Source organism: Arachis stenosperma, chromosome 4 (genome assembly GCF_014773155.1).
Source record: "Arachis stenosperma cultivar V10309 chromosome 4, arast.V10309.gnm1.PFL2, whole genome shotgun sequence".
Taxonomy (NCBI): Eukaryota; Viridiplantae; Streptophyta; class Magnoliopsida; order Fabales; family Fabaceae; genus Arachis; species Arachis stenosperma.
Window position 1 is genome coordinate 256,998 of NC_080380.1, and position 22,742 is coordinate 279,739.

Genomic DNA, 22,742 nt, shown 5'->3' on the forward strand with positions numbered 1-22,742 from the left:
AAAGTACATGTGTGTTGGCAAATGTAGGATTCCCTCTTCTCTATTCTGGGAAAGGATCCATAAATGAATTGCAACTTATTCTTGGATTTAAGGAGAACCACAATTCGATTGAGAGTTACACAAAATAAGTGTATCCATACAATAACTTTTGGTGAAAGCATATAACACTATTAACACTTCCCATTCATTATTACATTCAAACTCTATTAACAATTCACAATTTAGCAACTCAATAATTCGTTCTTTCGTTTAGGAGCTAAAATTCTTTAACAGCATTCATCAATTAATAAAGAGCTGAAAACAACATCTATTTAATGGGCAAATTTCTTGAACACCAGATCCTATTTATTAAGTAGCTCTTCCTAGCGACACCCTGCATAAATTTCTGCAACATCTTTTTAGTAAATTTACTTCCCATGCATGATACTGATACACCATCGTTATAGTTAATTGATGATTAGCGAAAAATCAAAAGCATATGCACGTACCAACATTTCTCAGCAATATTAGCTACTTACGCATAGAATATAGTTAACTGGCTGGCAAATTTGTCAAAGCACCTTAGGATCTCTACAGACTACAGGTACAAGATAAATGTAATTCTTTTGTACTAACGGAAAAGAATTTGGATTATCTAAAGTTATATTGTCGCTTTAGAGAAAAAGCACACCATTAATCACTGTTGAATCAAGATAATGAAACTCACAGATAATAAATGTTACAAATTCAAAGGTGATTAAAGCATCACTTTATCACTTTACCAATATTGTCACATTTCAACGGAAAAAATGCTAATTTATTCTTTGCATCTATTTGGGTATATAGTTAATTGGTTGGCAAAATAGTAAAAGCACCTCATGCTGCCTACATGCCCTCATTAATAACCACAATATCTCAAATTTATGTCGCTGCAAAGTGACTTCTCCAGAGTCCTGATATTCAACTCACTGACCTAGTGTGATAATTTGAATGAGATTCGAATAATACTTTATGAGGCAACCAAGTGTAATTTTGGGGGTTGGGTGTTGTGGTGACTTACGAGGTTGACCGTAAAAAAGTTTGAATGATCCGCAGTTATCCTTTTGGTGGGTGAAGTTCTCACCTTGTTAACAAGACAGGTTTGACCGCTTTGGGACAATATGAAGCAGGGTGATGGTCGTATGATACGGGGCCATGAAAGTCACTTTGGTTCAAATGTGATATGAAAGAAAGATAATAACGTTATATTTTTCCCCTTTTATAGAGGTTGAATAATGGAAATGAAGCCCCTGCCTTCCACGGTTCCACCCACCCACTCCTCACCCGCAAACGGTTCCTCCATTTTGAGCAATTACCGGATATAGATAGTACTGTAATCGCCATCCTTCAGAATTAGAATACGCATAATTGAATGCAAATGGAACCAATGCACTACACAAAGCGAGTCTCATACTCCTACAACTTAATATTCCAGTCCTTTTAACCCACTAATCATATATTCCTTTTTCAAAGGCAGTAATAATCCATGAGTAAATGAAATTTTGTTCCTTCTCTAGTTCGAAATCAAAATGGTGCATGTCCAACTCCACAAGAAGCATAAAGAAAATGAAAGTCGAAAACGAGGGTGTATAGGTGAGTGAGCAAATCCATAATGAAATGCAAATAGTGTAGCTAAGCGTGCTAAGTGCTAACACACAAAAGACGATCACGATGGAAAGAAAAAGGCCGTCCAATATATGGATTCTTCGATTAATCCCATATTGTCATCCAAAAAATACAGAAAAGAAAAGTCATTGATTGATATGATATGACAGAAAGAGAAATACAAAAGAGAAAAGGGGAAGGGGATTAAGATTACTAGGAAGGGAGGGGTCTGGGGGGAGGAGGGAGCAGCTGATGGAGATTGTGAGAAATCTGAGTCTGCTGAGGGACGCCATGCGTAATGAACGGGTGAGAGAGCAGCCTCGAAGCAGTCCACCTTCTAGAAGGATCCCTTTGCAGACACCGCGACACGAAATCCCTAAAATCAGGCGACGCCGTGTGCGGCGCCTCTGGTGGCTGAGACATACAAATCGCGCACATCAAGCTCGCCCAGTCGCCCTGCCTCCCAACCGCGAAGGGGAACCTCCCCATGTAGAACTCCAAAATGCTCACCCCCAGGCTCCATATGTCTCCGGCGTAGGCGTCGTACTGTCCGTCATTGATGTCCGTGTTGATCCTCTCCGGTGACATGTACGCGATCGTCCCCACCGACGAGTTGCAGGGATCCATCGTCTGGTTCAGGATCCTCCCAACGCCAAAGTCAGCGATCTTCACCTGCCTCCGTGAGTTGACCAGCAGGTTCGACGGCTTGATGTCGCGGTGCACGATGTGGCGGCGGTGCAGGTAGGCCAGCCCCCTCAGGATCTGGCGAGCCAGATCCGCCAGGTGATTCTCCTGAGGGATGTGTTTCCCTTCCAAGGAGCCTTCGTCCATGAACTCCAGAAGCACCTGGATCTCACCGTTGTGGTCGTACATGTCGTGGCACTTCACCACGTTTGGATCGTCCACATCCCTGAGGATCTGGATCTCGCGGTGGATCTGCCGACGCACCGAATCCTCGTGGTGACCGTAGATCACCTTCAGGGCATAAACGCGGTTCGTCGTGCGGTGGAGGACCTTGTAGACGGTGCCGCCGCTGCCGCTCCCGATGCGGTTCAGGCGCTCCAGCTCGGAGAAGGGGATGATCTGGTGGCCGCTAGGTCCGGAGCTGGGGGCGGAGGTAGGAGGGAGTGGGAGGGGCACGGCGAGGTTGGTGTCCCGCTGCGGAAGCGGCAGGGTGAGGTCCTTGCGGCGACGGCGGTCCCTGCTGTTGTTGTTGTTGTTGTTGATTTGGTGGTGGTGATGGTTGTTGATGGCGTTGGGCGGTGGAGATTGACTGGGCCTCATCTCAGATATCATATATGAATCAATTGATTTTTTTCCTTTTGTTCTGCGTATCTATCTCTTCGGGCTACCAACAAGATCACAAGTTATCATAGCGTCTTCATGTTGTTGTCAAATCCATCCCATGAACACAACAACTCGAAGACTATTATTAGAGGAGAAGCTTCTAGGAACTGGATGAACAAGGGGATTTGTTTTGCAATTGTTTGCTGGAAAGAAAGAAATAAAGTAAACTATTAAAATATAACAAAAATTAAAAGGGCGGAAGAAAAAAGGATTTTATTTTTTTGTTTGTGTGGAAAATTATATAGACGACGACGAAGAGGGAAAAAAAAAAGAAAAGGGAATGTGTATTGGGGTCGAGAGAAAGAGAAATGAGATTGATATGAAGGAGAGAAAAGGGGGAATAGGGTGAGGTTGGTATCGAAAGAGAGGAGAGAATCGAGGATTTAAAAGAGAATGGGGTCCACGCGCCACCAGGGCCCGTGTGTAACGTGGACCAATCAGCACTCAGCACCATTCTCGTGGGCCTCAATGCGCGTACAAATGGGAGAGTGAAATATAGAGTTATAGACACTACATTTAACCTGGCTGCTCTCAAGTCTCAACATTTCATTAAAACTTCTCTCTTTCTTCATTTATTTATGTTTTTATTTTAAGATAAACTATCAAATTCTATCCTATTTTTAAAAATAAAAAATAACTTTTATTTTTAATAACTTCAAATATTATAAAACACAATAAAAATAATTAAAAAAATGTTATAAGTAACAAATAATACATATTTAAAAAATTACTTATACATTTAATTAAAAATTTTATGAAAATATTTAAATAAATATTTTAAAAATACATACAAAATATCAAATTAAAATTTAATTTCTACAATTTTTAATTATTTTTTAAATGTATTTTTATTTATTAACAATAAAAATTTTAAAAGAATCTACTTCATATAAAATTATTAAAATTTAAAAATAAAATTATTTTATTTTCTAATTATACTTAAAAAGAATCCTATTAAATTTTATTTTTAAAATATATATTTAATATTAATATTTTTACTATATTTTAAAATATTTTGTAAATATTTTTGTCTTTAAAAAAAGTATAATATATTTTTGTGAGCGTATAAAATAATTCGGAGATAGTTTTGTTAATTTATCTATTATTTTATTTTATATGCTTTGATAACCCCGAATATGTCATTTTCTCTTTTGTATTAAATTAATTATCACATCAAAATTCAAACCACCAAACACAAGTAGTTTAACGCCATTCTCTTCTCTCTCTACACCACCTCCAAGGCTAATCCTAGGGTTCATGATGTGTCTACTTCAACTGCATGCCTTCTTCCGCCCCAATCCATGTATATGCAACAATGACAAAATATATGTAGGTTATTATTTATATTTGCATCTAAGTGTCTAATCTAAATATATTACTATTTTTTAATGGATTTAAAAGAATAAAAGTAATAAATATTAGAAAAAATAATACTTATATCATTTTTAGGGGGCCCATTTTTAGTATAACTTTCGGTATAAAACTATTTTAAGATAATATACATTCATTTTTTTAAAATTTTCATTGTATTTATTTATATTTAAAAATAAAAGGTGTATTAAAAAAAGCAGTATAAATAACATGACTCCAAACATTATACGATCACTTAAAAACAAAGTAGATGGTTGGCGTAAATATCAATAACGTGAGGACATAATAATACAGATTAATCTTTTCTTTGGTAATGGACAATGATTGAATGAAGACAGGCTCCAAAAAAAAAAATGGAAAGAAGAAAATAATAGGCAAGTAATTAAGTGAGGTAACCTATGAATAAGTAATTTTTTATTAAGATAATAATTCATGAATTTAGATATCCTCTTAAAATTTTGTTACAATTTGAAATAATAGCAATTAATTAAGAGTTAAATGATATTAGATTTTGATAGTTATTATTTCATTCCCTTCATTTTCAAATAATCATTCATAATTTAAAAATCATGTATAAACAAAAAAACCAGTTATTCATATAAAATATATATTAAAATTTAAAATATAAAATTTATATTAAACAAATAAATAATATATGTATTTCTATATATAAATATATAATAGATCATTTTTTATGTGCACATATAAAATTCTTTTTAAGTTCAAATATGAACTTTGGTACTTGTTTAAAAGATCTTTAAAAAAATTGTTATTAAAATTTAAAATGATCGTCTGCATAAATGTAAAGAATCTATGAAAAACGTTATCATGAGTAATAATACATTCTCCTAATCTACTCTATTAATAATTCTCCTAATATTTGACAAAATACCATTGAATGAAAATGTCAATTCATTAAATCCGATATCTTGGAAAAATAAAATTCATTCACAATTTTCTATAGTGATTAAGACCAATATTAGAAAGATATGTATGGAGGATTTATATTATTTTATGTATTATTATTTCTAGTGGATGATGATTGTATAAGTCATTATATATATTTATATGTATTTAATTTTTTATATATTTTTAATATATTATATTCTAACATATAATTTATAAAGGTGATTAATATTTTCACATCTAACATAATTATTTTTTAATGGTTAATAGATGATTCATTAATTTTAATAGAATTTGATACGTATTCTATACCTCGGTCAGGAAATTAAACAGTAATAAATTGTACAATTCAAAAGAATTAAAACAAACTCGGTTACAAGATATAGTTAGTCAAACATTATCATAAAAATGTTACTATAAAAAATCGCATTTACGACCCAACCTAAAATATAGAAATAAACTCCAACAATCACTAAGCCAATCATCTATAAAAAACGAGAGCCCAAATTCGGCAAAGACAGACTCGACAAGCTTCATTCTTGATATTCTTTATCTTACTTAAAAGACTTTCTCTTACTTGAGTGTCGGAGTATCTTTTGCAAATATTTTTCCTATGGTGTTCGACCCAGGTCGACGTATAGCTCTCCTTCGCAAGTTGCACATTGTTCGGAGGGACTGCTATAGCTCGGCGATTCTCAAACGGGCGAATCATTTGGCGCCCACCGTGGGGCTGAACATAGAAACCCCGCTGAATTTAAATCTCCTTTTTAGCTTCACACTTTGTGTTTTGCAGGTTTACTAATCCTTAGGTATGGTTGATAACGAGATCCAACAGCCTATGCAAGCCGAACTCCTAACTCAGATTGTCGAACTTCAGGCGGAAGTTCGAAGGATAGCCAAACTATCATCTAAAAGCCAAAATGGAAAACATGGCAAGGGGGACTCGAAGTCCTCAAACACGGGCAATGCACAATCATGAGATGCCAAACCCCAAGAGACCATCCCGCCAAAAGAAAAGCTGACAATAGACAATCATTTTTTAGAGGGTATTGTCAAATTTCAAATGCCGAAGAACTTTGTTCTACCAATCGCTCTCAAGCTGGCTATCGATAAAACAGTCTGACCTATAGCTCAGAAGAACTGAAACCTCGGAACAGAAAAAATGCAAGCATCTCCTGAAGAGTACAATAAACTACTCAATGCAGGATTCATCAAAGAAATCCGGTTCACTACATGGCTATCCAACATGGTAATGGTAAGGAAAAGTTAAGGTAAATGACAAATGTGCGTCGAATTTACAAATCTTAATAAAGCCTGCCCTAAAGATGCTTACACTGCATTAATAGCTTAAGCTTTGTGGATGCATACTCTGGTTATAACTAGATCCTCATGCACTCAGAAGATCAAAGCAAAACAACTTTTATAACAGAACATGGTAATTTTTGTTATAAGGTAATGCCATTTGGTCTAAAAAATGCAGATGTCACATATCAAAAACTCATGGACAAGGTGTTCCAACACAAATAGGACGAAACATGAAAATTTATGTAGACGATATGGCAGCAAAAACTTTAGCACAAAGCTCGCATTGTGATTACCTATTAGAAATCTTTAAGCAAATCCGAGCTTACAACATGAGGCTGAACCCAAAAAAATGTGCCTTCGGGGTATAAGGAGGTAAGTTTATCGGATTCATGCAGACCTCACGAGGGATTGAAGCAAATCCAGAAAAGCGTGACGCAATACTGAACATGACAAGTCCAAAAATAATAAAAGAAATTCAACAACTAGCAGGAAGAGTGGCAACACTGTTACGCTTTCTACTCGCAGTGGCAAACCGATCATATCATTTCTTTCAAACCATATCCAAGAACAAACAGTTCACATGAAACGAAGACTGCGAAAAATCCTTCATTGAGCTGAGAAACCACTTGTCATCACCTCCAATAATCCAAAAATCAGACATTCGTAAACCATTACATTTATATTTATCAGTTTCTAACCATGCTATATGTTCGGTGCTTGTTGTTGAACCAGAAAACGTCTAGAGACCCGTATACTTCGTCAACAGAGTCTTACAATCAACAAAAATAATGTATCCAAAGATAGAACAACTAGCATTGGCCTTGGTCACTACAGCAAGAAGATTAAGGCAATATTTTCAAAGCCACACAATAATAGTTAGAACAGATCAACCTTTGACACAAATCTTGACCAGAACCGAATTAGCTAGACGATTGATCAAATGGTCCATCGAACTCTTCGAGTTTGATATTCAATATTAGTCAATGCCGACCTTGAAATCACAAATACTGGCCGATTTCGTTTCTGAGCTGACTTCCGAAATACAACCTGTGAAGCCAAATTGGAAGCTACATGTGGATGGAGCATCGAACCGTGAAGGAAGCGGAGCAGGAGTATTACTAAAGGATGGTGACAAAGTGATAGCAGAACAGTCCCTACAATTCTCCTTTACAGCAAGTAATATCCAGGCAGAATACGAGACTCTGCTGGCAGGGTTAAAGCTCGCCCAAAGCCTCCAAATACCTCGGCTCACAGTCTACTACGACTCCTTACTGGTCGTACAACAGGTTAAAGGAGACTTCCAGGTAAGAGATCCTTTGCTAGAACAATATTGGCTCATAGCAAAGGATCTCATTTCAAAATTTGACAAATTTGAAATTATTCATGTGCATAAAGAGCAAAATATTAGAGCTGATGTGCTATTTAAACTAGCTACCACTAGGTTAGCAACGCACACACCAATACTGTCACAATTAACACTTGAGAAACCAAGTTTTGAACTAACTTGCATATTGAGCATCACACATGTAAGAGACTAGAGAACGCCTTTTCTTGAGTATATCAATATAGGGACTATCTCGAAGGGAGAATAAAATCCCCAGCTCTTCTAAAGAAGAGCAAGCTTTTACACAAGCATCGAAAACATATTATATTGGCGAGGCTTCTTGCAACCACAGCTAAGATGCCTTGGCAAAGATGAAGCCGACGTAGTAATGGCAAAAACGCATGAAGGTGTATGCGGAAACCATATCGGAGACCACGCTTTCGTTGCAAAAATCTTCCGAACAGGATACTTTTGGCCGACAATGAAAAGAAACTGCATCACCAAGGTAAAGACATGTGACAAATGTCAGAAGCACGCCACTATCACAGCAACACCAGTCGAGAAATTACATACTATCGAGGTAAGCTGGCCATTCCACAGATGGGGACTAGATATCCTAGGACCCTTCCCGAAAGCGCCAAGACAGGTAAAATTTCTTTTGGTCTCAATTGACTATTTTTCAAAATAGATAGAAGCACAATCATTGGCACGTATAACAGCCGAAAAGGTGAAATCTTTCTTATGGGAAAACATCATATGTAGGTATGGTATACCAAGGAAAATAATATCCGATAATGGCAGACAATTCACTGATTATAAACTTGCCTTATTTTTAGAAAATTTTAATATTAAACGTCATTTCAATTCGGTTGAACACCCACAAACAAATGGGCAAGTAGAAGCGGCTAACCGAGATATACTGCAGGCTATAAAAAAGAAGCTCAATGATGTAAAAGCAGAATGTGCCGACCTTATCCCATAAATCCTATGGAGATATAGCACAACAATGCAATCAGCTACGGGTGAAACCCTTTTCAAGATGGTCTGTGGAGCAAAGGCGCTGATACCTGTTGAAATCGGCATCCCAACTTTACGAGCCGAGTTATATGATCACAATTATAACACTAGCGCAAGGACAGCTGACATGGACCTCATAGAAGAGGAAAGATAACCAGCAGCAATGAGACAGTGTGCAATAAAACAACTCATGGAGAGAAAGCACAACAAAATAGTCATTTCCCGAACTTTCCAGGAAGGGGACCTCGTCCTCCGACAAACAGAAGAAGCACGAAGACCACCAGCTCATGGAAAGTTCGCAGCAAACTGGGAAGGATCACTTCGAGTTACAAGAGTCCTCGACTTGGGGGCTTACCAATTAGAAACATTTAAGGGGACCCAGTCCCAGGAACTTAGAATGTATCTTCTTTAAAGAAATATCAATCATGAGATGTAATAATAAGAGTGGATGAAGGTACTTTTTTTCCCACTTTCGAGGTTTTTCCCACCACTTGGGTTTTACTCAGAGAGAGTTTTAACGAGGCCGGACGCCACAATTCATTTTACAAGTGTCAATATCAAGCAGTCTATTCTATGATTATTCATAACTCTATCTTCAATATTTTCATGTCTACCAGATATAGCATGCAAACAACCAAACATACAAATCATATCAAACACTTCAAAAGATAAACCGAGCTTCATACTCGCTAACTGTCTAACAAAACACAGCCAATATTCTCGGCAACAATCCCAAATGATAAAGTATCAAGCTACAAACAGTAGAATTAAAAACTAAATGGACAATCATTCTACTTTGTCACCCATACTTGACCTCTCGCTCTCTTTCTCCGCCATATCTGTCCTCTTTTCCGTTTCTGAGCTGGATTCACCTCGGATTGCACAGCAGCACCACCACCACCCTTATCAACATTAGCAGTTGATCCTTCATTCTCATTTTTTCTTCTTTGACTAAAGAACGATTTCAACCCAGCAGTCATTATCGTAGGAACCTTCTTAGCAACAAAAACAACAAACCAAACCATCATAAGCAACTAAATGGGTATACGGAAAGCACATTACAAAGCCAAATTACATATGAAATCCAACACAGCTTCTTTAACTGACTCCCACTTCAATAATTCCGCAACAGATAATAATTCTTTTGACTCCAACGTTTCTAATAAAAATTCCATGACAACGTTATCGTTAGGAAAGCTACCATTGATATCCGAAACCTGAACAGGTTCGAAGGACCAGGAAAGAGGAAACCTCTCCTATGGAAATTCATTTACATAGAACGGAAACTCCTCCTATACACTTATAACCTTATAGTTTGTAATTCCTTAAAGGACGATTTGTACAGGGCAAATATGGACCGACCTGGGTGACTACTTAAATTCACCCACAAACCACACCTAACCCCCTTGGCCTGAAAGAGAGAAAAGAAAAGCCTGAGTGACGGAGGATGCTCTAATATCTCCATTTGGATTTCAAACGTTCGAACGAACCCCCAGGAGTTAGGATGCAAGTGAGAATGAGTTCAATTCAACCAATACAATACCCCACGCTCAAAATCTGCGAAAGAGAGCATAACACCTAATTTTGTAAACAAACAGCTATACAAATAAAAATACGACCAGTCGTTTATCCTCTCACACATATGATCGTCTTCCCCGCAAAGCAACACTTCTATTCCCACCTGACTACCATGCCTAACCCATACATTCGATCCCAAAACCTTAACCGACTCAACATCATTAAATCGAGACACACAGCTTTTCACTTTTCCATTAGCCCAACTACAAGGGTCATCCTCCTGAAATAGCAACTTTAGTTTTTTCCATTTCTCAAAATAAAGAAACAAAACAGAGGCAGAAGACACTAGAAGAATTTTTTTAACACCAACCTTTGCTACTCATCCTCTGATAAAAGAATAAGTAATGTACTCTTTCTATTCAACAGCCAATGTAATAAAGTATGCAGAAACGAAACTATTTTTTCTTTTGATAACTGTTTCCAGATCTCAACCATTCAATCAACCACCCCCCAATCCAATGGTCAGGGACACACTGAAACTTGCGCCATGTTTCCCATCATATTCATGCACCTGGCGCGGGAAACTAAGCGTGCATTAATTATAGAACCATTTCTATTCTGGGAGAAACCAAGGCAAGTTTGGGAGCTACATGCACACGACATAATATCCACAGTCGAGGTATACGAGTAATCTAAAAGTTCGCCTTTGTTTTACCCGAAATACAAGGCAAGCTTAGGGCTATGAGACGTACCCTATACCTCGGTCCGAGAATCAAATAGTAACAAACCGTACAATTCGGAAGAATCAAAACAAAATTGGTTACAAGACACAGCTAGTCAAACATTATCATCAGAACGTTACCATGAAAAACGACATTTACGACCCAACCTAAAATATCGAAACAAACTCCAACAACCAATAAGCCAATCATCTATAAAAAAATGAGAGTCCAAACTCGGCGAAGACAAGTTCCACAAGCTTCACTCTTGATATTCTTTATCTTACTTAAAAGACTTCTTTTTACTTGAGCATCGAAGTATCTTTTGCAGGTATTTCCACTGCAGTGTTCGAACCAGGTCGACGTATAACTCTCCTTCGCAAGTTGCACATTGCTCGACGATTCTCAGACGGATGAATCAATGTTTGGCTCTTTAATTGAAATAGATTTTTAGATTAGGTTAGACTTCTAAAAAGGCTATTAGGCAAGTTTATATAATGTAAAAAACCTATACAAAAAAATAAGTCAAAATTAGGTTCTCGAAAGATAAAAATAACAAAAAATTATAATAAAAAATTAATTGATATTAATTACTTAAAAGTTGGTCTTATATTTTCTTTTAAAAATGCCATCATTCAATTATTTTACTAACTTATTTATATTTAATATTAATTGGCTTCTGATATAGTAGTCCTCCTATTTCTTGATAGTAACAGTTACTTTCACTCGTAGGTACATTAAAAAAAATAGTAATTGTATCTTGACATATTTATAGTTGTTTTTGTAAAGAATATACTAATTATTATTGTTAAGACAAAAGGTAGCGGGGTTGACTAATAACATACAGTCAACTTAATTACATATATAATAGCATAGTCGGATTGTGGTGCTGAAATCCGAAGCAATATTAGTTTTGTTGTAAACGCTTTTCATATAACACCATCATATAATCATAATTGTCACCAGTTTCTCATTATATATAAAACAATACTAAAATTTATTGTTTAGTATGAGCTCGTGTGTTTTTTCCTCTTTAATTTTTGGTTGAAAACTTGAAATTAATAATAATATAAATGCACATTCTTAACGAGTGTAACTTAAGTAATCCATTTTACTATTTCCTCTCATTTTATCAAATCCACAAAATAAAAAAGTTGTGACGTTGAAATTTAGAGATAGAGTTGGGTGTTGTTTTATGAAGTCAACGGAAGCAATAAGGTTTGAAGCAGCATGTGTTTGTCTTTCGTGGCACAAAACGAACCTTTAATTAATTTCTTGTTATGCCTATCATATTCATGTGAAGTAGTAGCTTAGTATAAATGGTGTGTTTGCTGGCACCTTCCGCATATACCAGTAAGACACATGAATGGATCATCAAACATTGCCCCGTCTTAGAAGCAAGCCTTGCTGAATGCTCAGAGTTAACTTCCTTTTTGGACATATATATGCATCAATTAAAATTCTTCTTGCTGCCTATCTTGTTACCCAGAATACCGTGAACAAGGGAAAATAAGTGGATGACTCCAATTAATAGTGAAATATTTAGGAGGACCCGATCACCCTTATTAATGAGTTATTTACACTTGAAAAGGTCATTGACCTCTTCCGGTCACCCAAAAGAGAAAATAATTAGTCAAAACTTGAATATTTCAACGGCAACCAAGGTCCAAGGGTAATAACTAGACACTAAAATAACCATTTCGGAAACACTTTCCGTAGTGTCTGAACGATCTAGATGAGTAGCTGAAGATAATTTTGTTGAACTATAGACATATGAGAGATTATAAATATATTATCAAATTTGAGAATTTTTGGAGGTTAAACTAGTCATGTTTTTAAGGCCTGTGAGAGTGCAATTTAACCAAAATTCATAACTAGTGATTCGGTGGCACAAAGACAAAGGAAGATTCCTTCAAGAAACCAATTCAATCTAGCCTGGAAGTCTGGAATATGTTTCATGTGAAGAAGAAGTCTCCTTGCAATTGAGTTGCCTCTTTCCATGGAAAAAAACATACGGAAAAGTCTACTTGTGAGTTGTGACCCAAAACTGAGTTCATAACCCTTGTTTTGACTATTGGGTCAAAACAATTCAATTCACGTAAAAGCCCAACAGGTCCAACCCATGCAGTAGAATGAATATGAGGAGATACGGTGCGTTTTATAAGTGCTTAGTTGGCGCGTTAAGGCGGGAAAAAAAGAGATAGACTTAGTTGGCGTTTTGTGTCTTGTTTGGCCAGTCACTCGCTCACTCGCTTCTCTACTCCAAGAAGCTAAGCAAGAACGTCTCTGAGAAAATGAGGGAAACCATCTTCGTCATCTTCATGTTATGCTTCGTTGCCATCGTTTCTGCTGCTACTCAACAACAAGATCTTTCATCGTCATCTCACTCTCATCATGACCACCAACAACAAGGTACTACGCATCTCATCAAATTCATGCACTCTTTCCTTCACATTTTCATTCATTTCTCATCTTCTTTCTTCATTATTAAATTATTCAGAACCAACTTACACCAAGTTCGTCGTAAACGCCACCGACCTTCCCTTGGAAGACTACTACGACTACATCATCGTCGGAGGAGGCACCGCCGGCTGCCCCCTCGCAGCCACAATTTCACACTCCGCCCGCGTCCTCCTCCTCGAGCGGGGCGGCCTCCCCCACCGCCACCCCGACCTCATGTCCCAAGAAGGCTTCTTGGCCACTATCCTCGCCGCCAATGCGCACGACCCCTACTCACCAGCACAGTCCTTCACCTCCGACGACGGCGTCCCCAACGCCCGCGGCCGCGTCCTCGGCGGCAGCAGCGCCATCAACGCCGGATTCTACAGCCGCGCCGACCCAGACTTCTTCACCCGCTCCGGCCTCCAATGGGACCTCAACCTCGTCAACGAGTCCTACGAGTGGGTGGAACGCGAAATCGTCTTCCGGCCACACCTCCGCACCTGGCAATCCGCCGTTCGCGACGGTTTGCTGGAGGCCGGAGTCGCACCGTACAACGGTTTCACTCTGGAGCACGCTAAGGGAACCAAGATCGGAGGATCCACCTTCGACGAGCGCGGCACGAGGCACAGCTCCGCCGATCTCCTCCGGTACGCAAGAACGTCGAACATAAAGGTGGGGATCTACGCGAGCGTGGAGCGCGTGCTGCTGGCATCTTCTTCGCCAAAGTCATCATCAAGGGTTTCCGCCATTGGCGTTCTGTACCGTGACCTGACGGGAAGGTACCACCACGCGATGGTACACAAGGAGGGAGAGGTTATCCTGTCAGCCGGAGCAATCGGAAGCCCTCAGCTGCTTCTACTGAGTGGAATGGGTCCTCGACCGTATCTTTCTTCGTGGGGGATTCCGGTGGCGCATCACCTTCCCTATGTAGGGCATTTCTTGTATGATAACCCTCGCAATGGGATCACCATTGTTCCGTCAGTTCCTCTGGAGCATTCCCTCATACAGGTGGTGGGCATCACCGACTCTGGTGCTTACGTGGAGGCTGCTTCCAATGTGATCCCATTCGCGTCTCCTCCTTACAGCGTCTTCATTCGTACTCCTTCTTCCCCTCTGTACCTCACAGTGGCCACCCTCATCGCCAAGATCTCTGGTCCCCTCTCCAGCGGCTTCCTCAGGCTAGGCTCAACGGACGTGCGGTTCAACCCAGTGGTTCGCTTCAACTACTTCAACAACCCCGTCGATGTGGAGAGGTGCGTGAATGGCAGCAGGAAGATAGGAGCTGTTCTTAAGAGCAGGGCGCTGAATGATTTCAAGTTCAGGAACTGGCTTGGAGCCCAAGACTTCAGGTTTGTGGGCCCTGCCCTGCCTCCTGACCAGGACGACTTCCTCCAGATGGCTGACTTCTGCCGCCGCACTGTCAGCACCATATGGCACTACCATGGCGGCTGCGTCGTCGGCCGGGTTGTGGACCCCGATCTCAAGGTCATCGGTGTAGACTCCCTCCGCATTGTGGATGGCTCTGTGTTCAGTGTCTCCCCTGGGACCAACCCTCAGGCCACCCTCATGATGCTTGGACGGTAACTTACCTTTGCTTTCAACTCCTCTTCTCTTCATTATTATACTTACACTTGCTCTCATTATTATTCATATTCATTTATGTCTGCCTACAGGTATATTGGACTCAAGATAATTAGAGATAGGGAGAAAAACAAATAAGATTTTGTGTCACTACTGACTGTGTATTCATTGATTCTTTATGTTCATATGTTAGGACTTGCAACTGTATTATAGTCATTAGTTACATTCTTTTTGGTGAATAAATAATGTTTGAATTGTTGAATTGTTGTATTGAAGCTGTGATAGTGCACTTGAGCGCAAACTTGTTGATATCATTGCACACTACTATTTAGAGGTTAAGCTGGAAATTATTACTATGTATAAACAGCTGGGGTAGGAATTTACCATAAAAGAGGGGACGTGAAATGAAACTATAAGAGAATTCACATGGTGGAGTCGTGTTCATGAAAAAGCCAATACCATGCTGTTTGCTTCTTCTGAGTGCCAGTTTCAATCCAAGGACTTTATGGTTAAGCGCAATGCTAATACCCCATAAGTTTACTTGTGAAACTAGCAGTATAATGCTAATACAATGCCATTTATTAAGTATTAACACATCAATTGGGCCTAAACCCTATTACCAAGTAATAGAGGCCGTGAAAGATATTGACAAATAACTTGCAGCCCATCAAAAACTAAACAAACAAGAAACCCCTGCCCCAACCAAACGGGAAAAAAAAACAGAATACTAGCAAAGTAGCAATATCAAGGAATTTTTTGGTCATTTTCATATTAAAATTAAACACATAATAATAAAATGAAGCAAACTTTTTTGTCCCATAATTCTTGAATTTTCTTTATCTGATTTCTCCATTCTATTAAAATATGGAATTCCAATAAATTAATTAAATAACCATATTATTTTAAGTTTTAGTATTGGCTTTATTTTTATATATCTGGAATATCCTAACAAATAAGACTCCATGAAAGATGAGTTTCCAGGTACACTAATAGTTTAATATACAGTATTAGTTTGTCCAAACGAATATTCAATTAAGATGGGAGATAGTAATAAAATTTGAATTCCCTAGATGTCCCTCAACACTAAACAGCTGAATGAAATATATGATTCACTTGAAGCCAAGTTCTAAGTTTCTATATGCTTTCACCTACCACCACCACCAATATCATTATGGATGGAAAGTCCAATTAGGAGGCTTGTCAATTTTGTGATTTCTGTCCCACCATTTTTGGATCCTTTCTATTCACTCTCAAATAACTTTCCTTGAATTAGCAACTCTCTATTCTCTCTCTCTCTCATAGTCTCTAATAGTAAATACAAAATCGGAATTTTGCTCCCTCTTGGTTAACACTGTTGGTTTGTTACCATTGTTCTCATTCAAAGTTCACTGTATCTAATATCAATGGTCAGATGTCACTACTGACTTTAATGTGAGAGTTTAATATAATGTAGCACTCGTATGCCTCTTCCTCGTGCTTTCCTTTGTAACATACTTGGGACCATTCATTCTCTCTCTAACCCAAAATCCCCTCTACATACATTTTCAGACATAACAACAACAACTTAAACTCTTTCTAAAATTAAAAGGAAAAGTATGGATACATCATCAAAATACTAAATAATGTGAACAATAGATATATTAGATGCTCAATTTACTAGGTGTGCGAATAGTTATTATGTGGGTAATTTGGGAAAATTGATTCTCTCGATTTTTTTTAACAATTGAGGGAATAAAATGCGATATTCTATCATTAATTTTATAAGTGGAACCAAAAATAAATATTAAAGAGAGAGCAATTAAAGATTAAAGATCACACTTTACACTTTTAATTTTTTTTAACAATTAAAAGGACCCGTAATTTAGGGTGTAGTGTGTTTTTAATTTATTGGGCCAATTTTAAAATCCATTATTCAAATTGTTCAGAAAAGTCATTATGAAAATATACAGTATGAATACTAATTATTAATTGAAAGTATTTGATTATTTCTTCATTTAATTTGTACAATTTATATAGGAAAAATCTACGGGCCAATAACTTTATCAAATTCTGACCAGCATGTAACCAAGAAAGAAAAGTGAGCCATTAAATGAAATTTTACACTAATTTCACACCATATTCCTCATTTATATATTAAGGGATTTCTATCTGGAAAACCATCTTTATTAGTTTAATAGAGTCTTGCAAAATTCACTGAAATTATTTGACTTATGGCATTAACATTGATTATACGAAGAGAAAAGAGTTATTATGTTGCCCTTTTTAACTTATACATTCCGTCTAATGAGTCTTTTTGCACTCACCAAAAGTACAAACGACATGACATGACTATTTGAAGAATCATGTATTTCATATGAATTTAATTTTTTTTTTTGTACAAATATGAATTTAATTTTAATAAAGCCTATGGTAACATGGGCTTTACTCCAAACATACAGCACTAGTCTTCTTTTGATTAATTATTTATAGCTGCTTGCATTGGGACCTCTGTGGTTTAGCGCAGCCGCCAGCCTGATATGTGATATCTATGATCGACAAAGAGGTAGACAAAGACAAACATGAATCATGATATAGTTAGTATAAATATATAACAAGATGGAGTATCAATGTATCATGCAATAAGAGCAACAATGCACGCACTCACTCACCATTTCATGTGGTGGAGCTGGACCCTCTCGCCAACCTCGTCCTTTTTTAATTATTAAAATTAATTAAAGGACACCTTCTTAATTATTTGTAGCTACTAGTGCTAAGATTCGTATATGCTGTTACTTTTCACTCTAGTCCAACATCAGTTTACAACTTGTCAAAAAATTAATCAGACTATCAAACTATTTTTTGTATATAGTTGGATACATTTAACATCATTGATTTTAGTCACTTTATTATATCATCATTATAATCTCGTCAAAGTATTGTGACAATTGCATCAAGAAAATGACCCAAAGCGCACATGTGCGAAACTATAAATAATCAATTACGACCCTACCAAACAAAAAATGTAAGAAAACCAATCAAGAATTCAAGATATTTTGATAAGTTCATGGCCCCCGTGAAAAGATAAAAAATATTCGCATAGTTTGTTTTTTTTTTTTCATGTGCTTTTCTTTGTGCTCACTGATTACCGTCTTTATCAATAATTTATTCTTCTCACCAAAACAATTAATAATTTAGCAATAAACAAATAAAAAAAAGGTATCCGATCCAATAACCATGTATAATAGTAGTGATTAGATTAGATAATTATATACTTCTGGTTCATGCTTAATGACTTAAAGAAGGTTCGATTTTGAAATCAATTCAATCGTTAAGAATGGCAACAAATCTTCATAAGATGGTTCTTCATTTTTATTTAGTAAAATATTGTTGGTTTTTGTTTCCGTTTTATTTTTGTCATGGACCTTAGTTTATTATTCTCACTTAGTGAAAGAAGCGGTAGATACCCAATAATATATATGGATATTAAGTTTTAACAAATTAAAAAAATATCACAACCATAATAAAATTTAATATAATTTATCCAAATGTATCAAATTAAATACAAATTCAAAATAATAACATATACAAAAAATTTCTATTTTATAAATTAAAATAGAATAAATTAAAATTACTTACATAACTTTTATATATATATATATATATATATATATATATATATATATATATATATATATATAAGAGCATTTAAGTAAAATTTTTTTTTGCGATAATTTTGCAGGTCTTGCAAGACAAATACCTTGATCTCCATTTATTCGTGGGAGAGGATCTTCATTTCTATTAGAATTTGCAAATTTCTGTTAGTCTTCTTGTTACTAGTGAACTTTATAGATATCTGTGGATGCATATTTTTTTTTTTTGTCATCCTTAGCAATAACAAAAAATAAAATGAGTTAGTTTTTAGTCTTGGGGCTTAGTAAATTGGTTAATGGAATGTTTTAGTGTTCTATATAACTATTTATGTATAACGAGTGCGAGGTCAGTACTTTTGTTAAATTTTTGTCAACATTTAACTATTCAAAAAAAATTAAATGATTTTACACTATTAAAAACATCATTGATGACTAATTAATAACTAAAAATCATAAAATTTATTAGCTTTCTAGACTTTCTCTATATCTATTTATAAAATAATATTAAAATTTTATAAATTAAAAGTTAACTTTCATTATTGAATTCAATTTTTAAATAAATTATTCTTCATGTATTAATAAGGTGACGAGAAATGCTAAATGACATATTACTATTAATAAATTACTAAAAAATTACGAGTTATTATTTTTATACAAAATTAATAGTTAAAAATTATTAAATAATTTAATATATTTAATTAAATTATTATTTAATAAATTTAAATTATTAATTTCATATAAAAATGACAGCACATGAATCTTGACTTAATAAATTTCATATTTTTTTATTTTTCTTATAGATAAACTTTAACAACTAATAAAAAATAAATTACTTTTGTACGATGATAAGATAATTGATCTAAACATTGCCTCAAAGTTTAATTAACTTTCATGTGTAAAGGCGGCCTACAATTTAAAAGTAGAAAATCTTATTTTATTAAATTAAATAAATTGACGATATTGGCGTTTCATCCCCCACCAACCCCAATTGTTTTCTACATAAAGAAATTTATATTGATTTATAACAGATATTTTCCCACAATATAACCTTCCAAAAGCACAGTTGAAGAAAACGAAAATGTTTGGGAAATACAAATTTTCAGCTTAAAACTATTCCAATTTTTTTTTTTTTTTTTACTTTATTTATATGATTTCAGTTCATTCCAAACATGTTAACAAGAAGTAATGAAGTTGTTTTATACTATGTATAGCGAGTCAATACATATCTTGTTATCATTATTATACGTGATGCAAATTCTCATTGGCTATGTTAACTAAATTTAATTATTTAAGTTAAATTATTAATATAAAATATATATTAAAAATAAATTAAATTATATATACATAAATATATTAATAATTAATTTTAATAATTAATGATAGTGTACAAATAATATTTTTGAAGCAGATGCCACCAACCACCGTTATAAAATATGTACTCTTGTGCCTTGTAAATTGCAGAGTTACATGCACAATTAAATCCACAAAGAAAGTTGCAGTTAATTTAAATTAAGACTTGGAACAAGCAGACACACACACACAACTGAGTGCCATGGCAACTTCTTCTGCTTCATCTGCATGTACCAAACACATTTTCTCCTCCACCCTCACTTCCTCTTCCTCCTCCTCCACCACTTCTCTTCTCTCATTCCGCGACACCACCATCTCCATACCCAAGCTACTTTCCCACTCCAAGCACCACCAACGCTTCTACTTTGCGGTCAACAACGCCGTCAAAACCACCGTTGACACCACACTACCCTCCTCTGTGTCCACCACCACCAACCCCAATGACTCTGTCGTGGCCGCAAAACCCACCATCCTGGTGTCCGAGAAGCTGGGAAGCGCGGGAATCGAGGTGCTCCGCGCATTCGGACACGTGGAATGCGCTTACGACCTCTCTCCGGAGGATCTGTGCAAGAAGATCTCAAGCTGCGACGCTCTCATCGTGAGGAGCGGCACCAAGGTGACGCGGCAAGTGTTGGAGGCCGCAAAGGGAAGGTTGAAGGTTGTTGGAAGAGCCGGCGTGGGCATTGACAACGTGGATCTGCAAGCTGCCACCGAGTTCGGTTGCCTGGTTGTGAATGCTCCGACTGCCAACACGATCGCCGCCGCCGAGCATGGCATCGCTCTCCTGGCCGGCATGGCGAGAAACGTTGCTCAGGCGGATGCCTCCATGAAAGCCGGGAAATGGGAAAGAAGCAAGTATGTGGGAGTGTCACTGGTGGGGAAGACATTGGCGGTGATGGGATTCGGAAAAGTTGGATCTGAGGTGGCAAGGCGGGCAAAGGGGTTGGGAATGAACGTCATTGCACACGACCCCTACGCTCCTGCAGACAGAGCCCGTGCTGTTGGTGTGGAGCTTGTGTCCTTCGATCAGGCAGTTTCCACCGCTGATTTCATCTCCCTTCACATGCCTCTCACTCCCGCCACCAACAAGATCTTCAACGACCACACCTTCTCTCGGATGAAGAAGGGCGTCCGCATCGTCAACGTCGCCAGAGGAGGTGTTATTGACGAGGACGCACTCGTTAAGGCCCTTGATGACGGAATTGTGGCTCAGGCAGCCCTTGATGTGTTCAGCGAGGAGCCTCCGGCAAAAGACAGCAAGCTCATTCAACACCGCAACGTGACTGTGACCCCTCATCTTGGAGCTAGCACGAAAGAGGCTCAAGAGGGTGTTGCTATTGAGATTGCGGAGGCTGTGGTTGGTGCCTTGAAGGGCGAGCTGTCCTCAACCGCGGTGAATGCTCCCATGGTACCCCCTGAGGTAGTCTCAGAACTGGCTCCCTATGTGGTGCTAGCGGAGAAGCTGGGGAGGCTAGCCGTACAATTGGTTTCGGGGGGGAAAGGAATCCAGTCCGTGAAGGTGGTGTACACAACAGGCAGGGACCCTGATGACCTGGACACCAGACTCCTCCGAGCCATGATCACCAAGGGAATCATCGAGCCAATCTCAGATGCCATTGTAAACCTTGTGAATGCCGATTTCACGGCCAAGCAGAAAGGCCTTCGCATCAGCGAGGAGAGAGTGGTGGTGGACTCATCCCCTGATCTGCCCGTTCACTCCATCCAGGTGCAGGTGTCCAACGTGGAGTCCAAATTCGCCAGCGCTGTGCTGGATGGTGGCCAGATCAGCATCGAAGGGAAGGTGAAGTACGGTGTGCCGCACCTCACCAGCGTTGGATCCTTTGCCGTCGATGTCAGCCTTGAAGGGAACCTCATCTTGTGCAGGCAGGTGGACCAGCCCGGGATGATCGGCCGCGTCGGCAACATATTGGGGGACGAGAATGTGAATGTCAGCTTCATGAGTGTGGGAAGGACTTCCAGGAGAAGGAAGGCCATCATGGCCATTGGTGTCGATGAGGAGCCTAACAAGGACACTCTTCACAAGATTGGTGCTGTCCCTGCTATTGAAGAGTTTGTCTTCCTCAACCTCTAGCAATGCAATTTCCTCAACTATTTTTCTTCATTCACAAAATTATATTCATCAATATGTATTGGATATGATTGAGAATAAAACTAGCACATACAGCTAGCTAGTAGCTTGCAATTCTATCATGCTCTGCCTCTCTCCACAAGTGTTTTCTAGCTTTACATTTATGTCTTATGTTGATTATGGAGGCAGCAGCTTCTTGATGCTCCAAGCATTGCTATAAATCTGTACACAAGTTTAAACGTTCAAGCAAAAATGTTAGGTGAGATTCATATTCGTACATGTCAGATTATGTATTAAATTTATGTTTGTGTGAAAATTTTTTCCATTATAAAATGGTTCATATTTTGATTTCTTCTGCTAATAATGTGCTTCCTTTGTCCATTCTCAAGTGTCATTTTAAGGGTTTAAGAGGTAATACTATCTAGCAAGGAATGTTTGTATCTACAATAAGGTCCAAATAAATAATGCCGAAACGGATTACACATACAATGTTTATACGCGGCGATGGGTTGTGACTTGTG

The 22,742-nt window shown here is 37.6% G+C and overlaps 3 protein-coding genes across 3 annotated transcripts; 2 read left to right on the plus strand and 1 right to left on the minus strand.

The window, feature by feature from the left end:
• Positions 1–1,692: 1,692 nt before the first annotated feature.
• LOC130974152 (mitogen-activated protein kinase kinase 5) lies at positions 1,693–3,329 on the minus strand. The gene has a single exon (XM_057898905.1). The coding sequence runs from the start codon at positions 2,917–2,919 to the stop codon at positions 1,837–1,839; it is 1,083 nt and encodes a 360-aa protein (XP_057754888.1). The 5' UTR covers positions 2,920–3,329; the 3' UTR covers positions 1,693–1,836.
• Positions 3,330–13,205: 9,876 nt separating this feature from the next.
• Positions 13,206–15,579, plus strand: LOC130976367 ((R)-mandelonitrile lyase-like). The gene is made up of 3 exons (XM_057901215.1): positions 13,206–13,542; positions 13,631–15,152; positions 15,246–15,579. Exons 1-3 carry the CDS (start codon positions 13,425–13,427, stop codon positions 15,289–15,291), a joined length of 1,686 nt encoding a protein of 561 aa, XP_057757198.1. The 5' UTR covers positions 13,206–13,424; the 3' UTR covers positions 15,292–15,579.
• A 4,641-nt stretch (positions 15,580–20,220) lies between these two features.
• LOC130976366 (D-3-phosphoglycerate dehydrogenase 2, chloroplastic-like) lies at positions 20,221–22,500 on the plus strand. The gene has a single exon (XM_057901214.1). It carries the CDS (start codon positions 20,335–20,337, stop codon positions 22,222–22,224), a length of 1,890 nt encoding a protein of 629 aa, XP_057757197.1. The 5' UTR covers positions 20,221–20,334; the 3' UTR covers positions 22,225–22,500.
• The last annotated feature ends 242 nt before the right edge of the window (positions 22,501–22,742 follow it).

Excerpts from the sequence above, each read along its gene's own strand:
- LOC130974152 (XM_057898905.1), bottom strand. The coding sequence starts at position 2,919 with ATGATATCTGAGATGAGGCCCAGTCAATCTCCACCGCCCAACGCCATC.
- LOC130976367 (XM_057901215.1), top strand. The coding sequence starts at position 13,425 with ATGAGGGAAACCATCTTCGTCATCTTCATGTTATGCTTCGTTGCCATC. Across the intron at positions 13,543-13,630 it reads TCATGACCACCAACAACAAG|AACCAACTTACACCAAGTTC; the intron begins GTACTACGCATC and ends TAAATTATTCAG. Across the intron at positions 15,153-15,245 it reads ACCCTCATGATGCTTGGACG|GTATATTGGACTCAAGATAA; the intron begins GTAACTTACCTT and ends GTCTGCCTACAG.
- LOC130976366 (XM_057901214.1), top strand. The coding sequence starts at position 20,335 with ATGGCAACTTCTTCTGCTTCATCTGCATGTACCAAACACATTTTCTCC.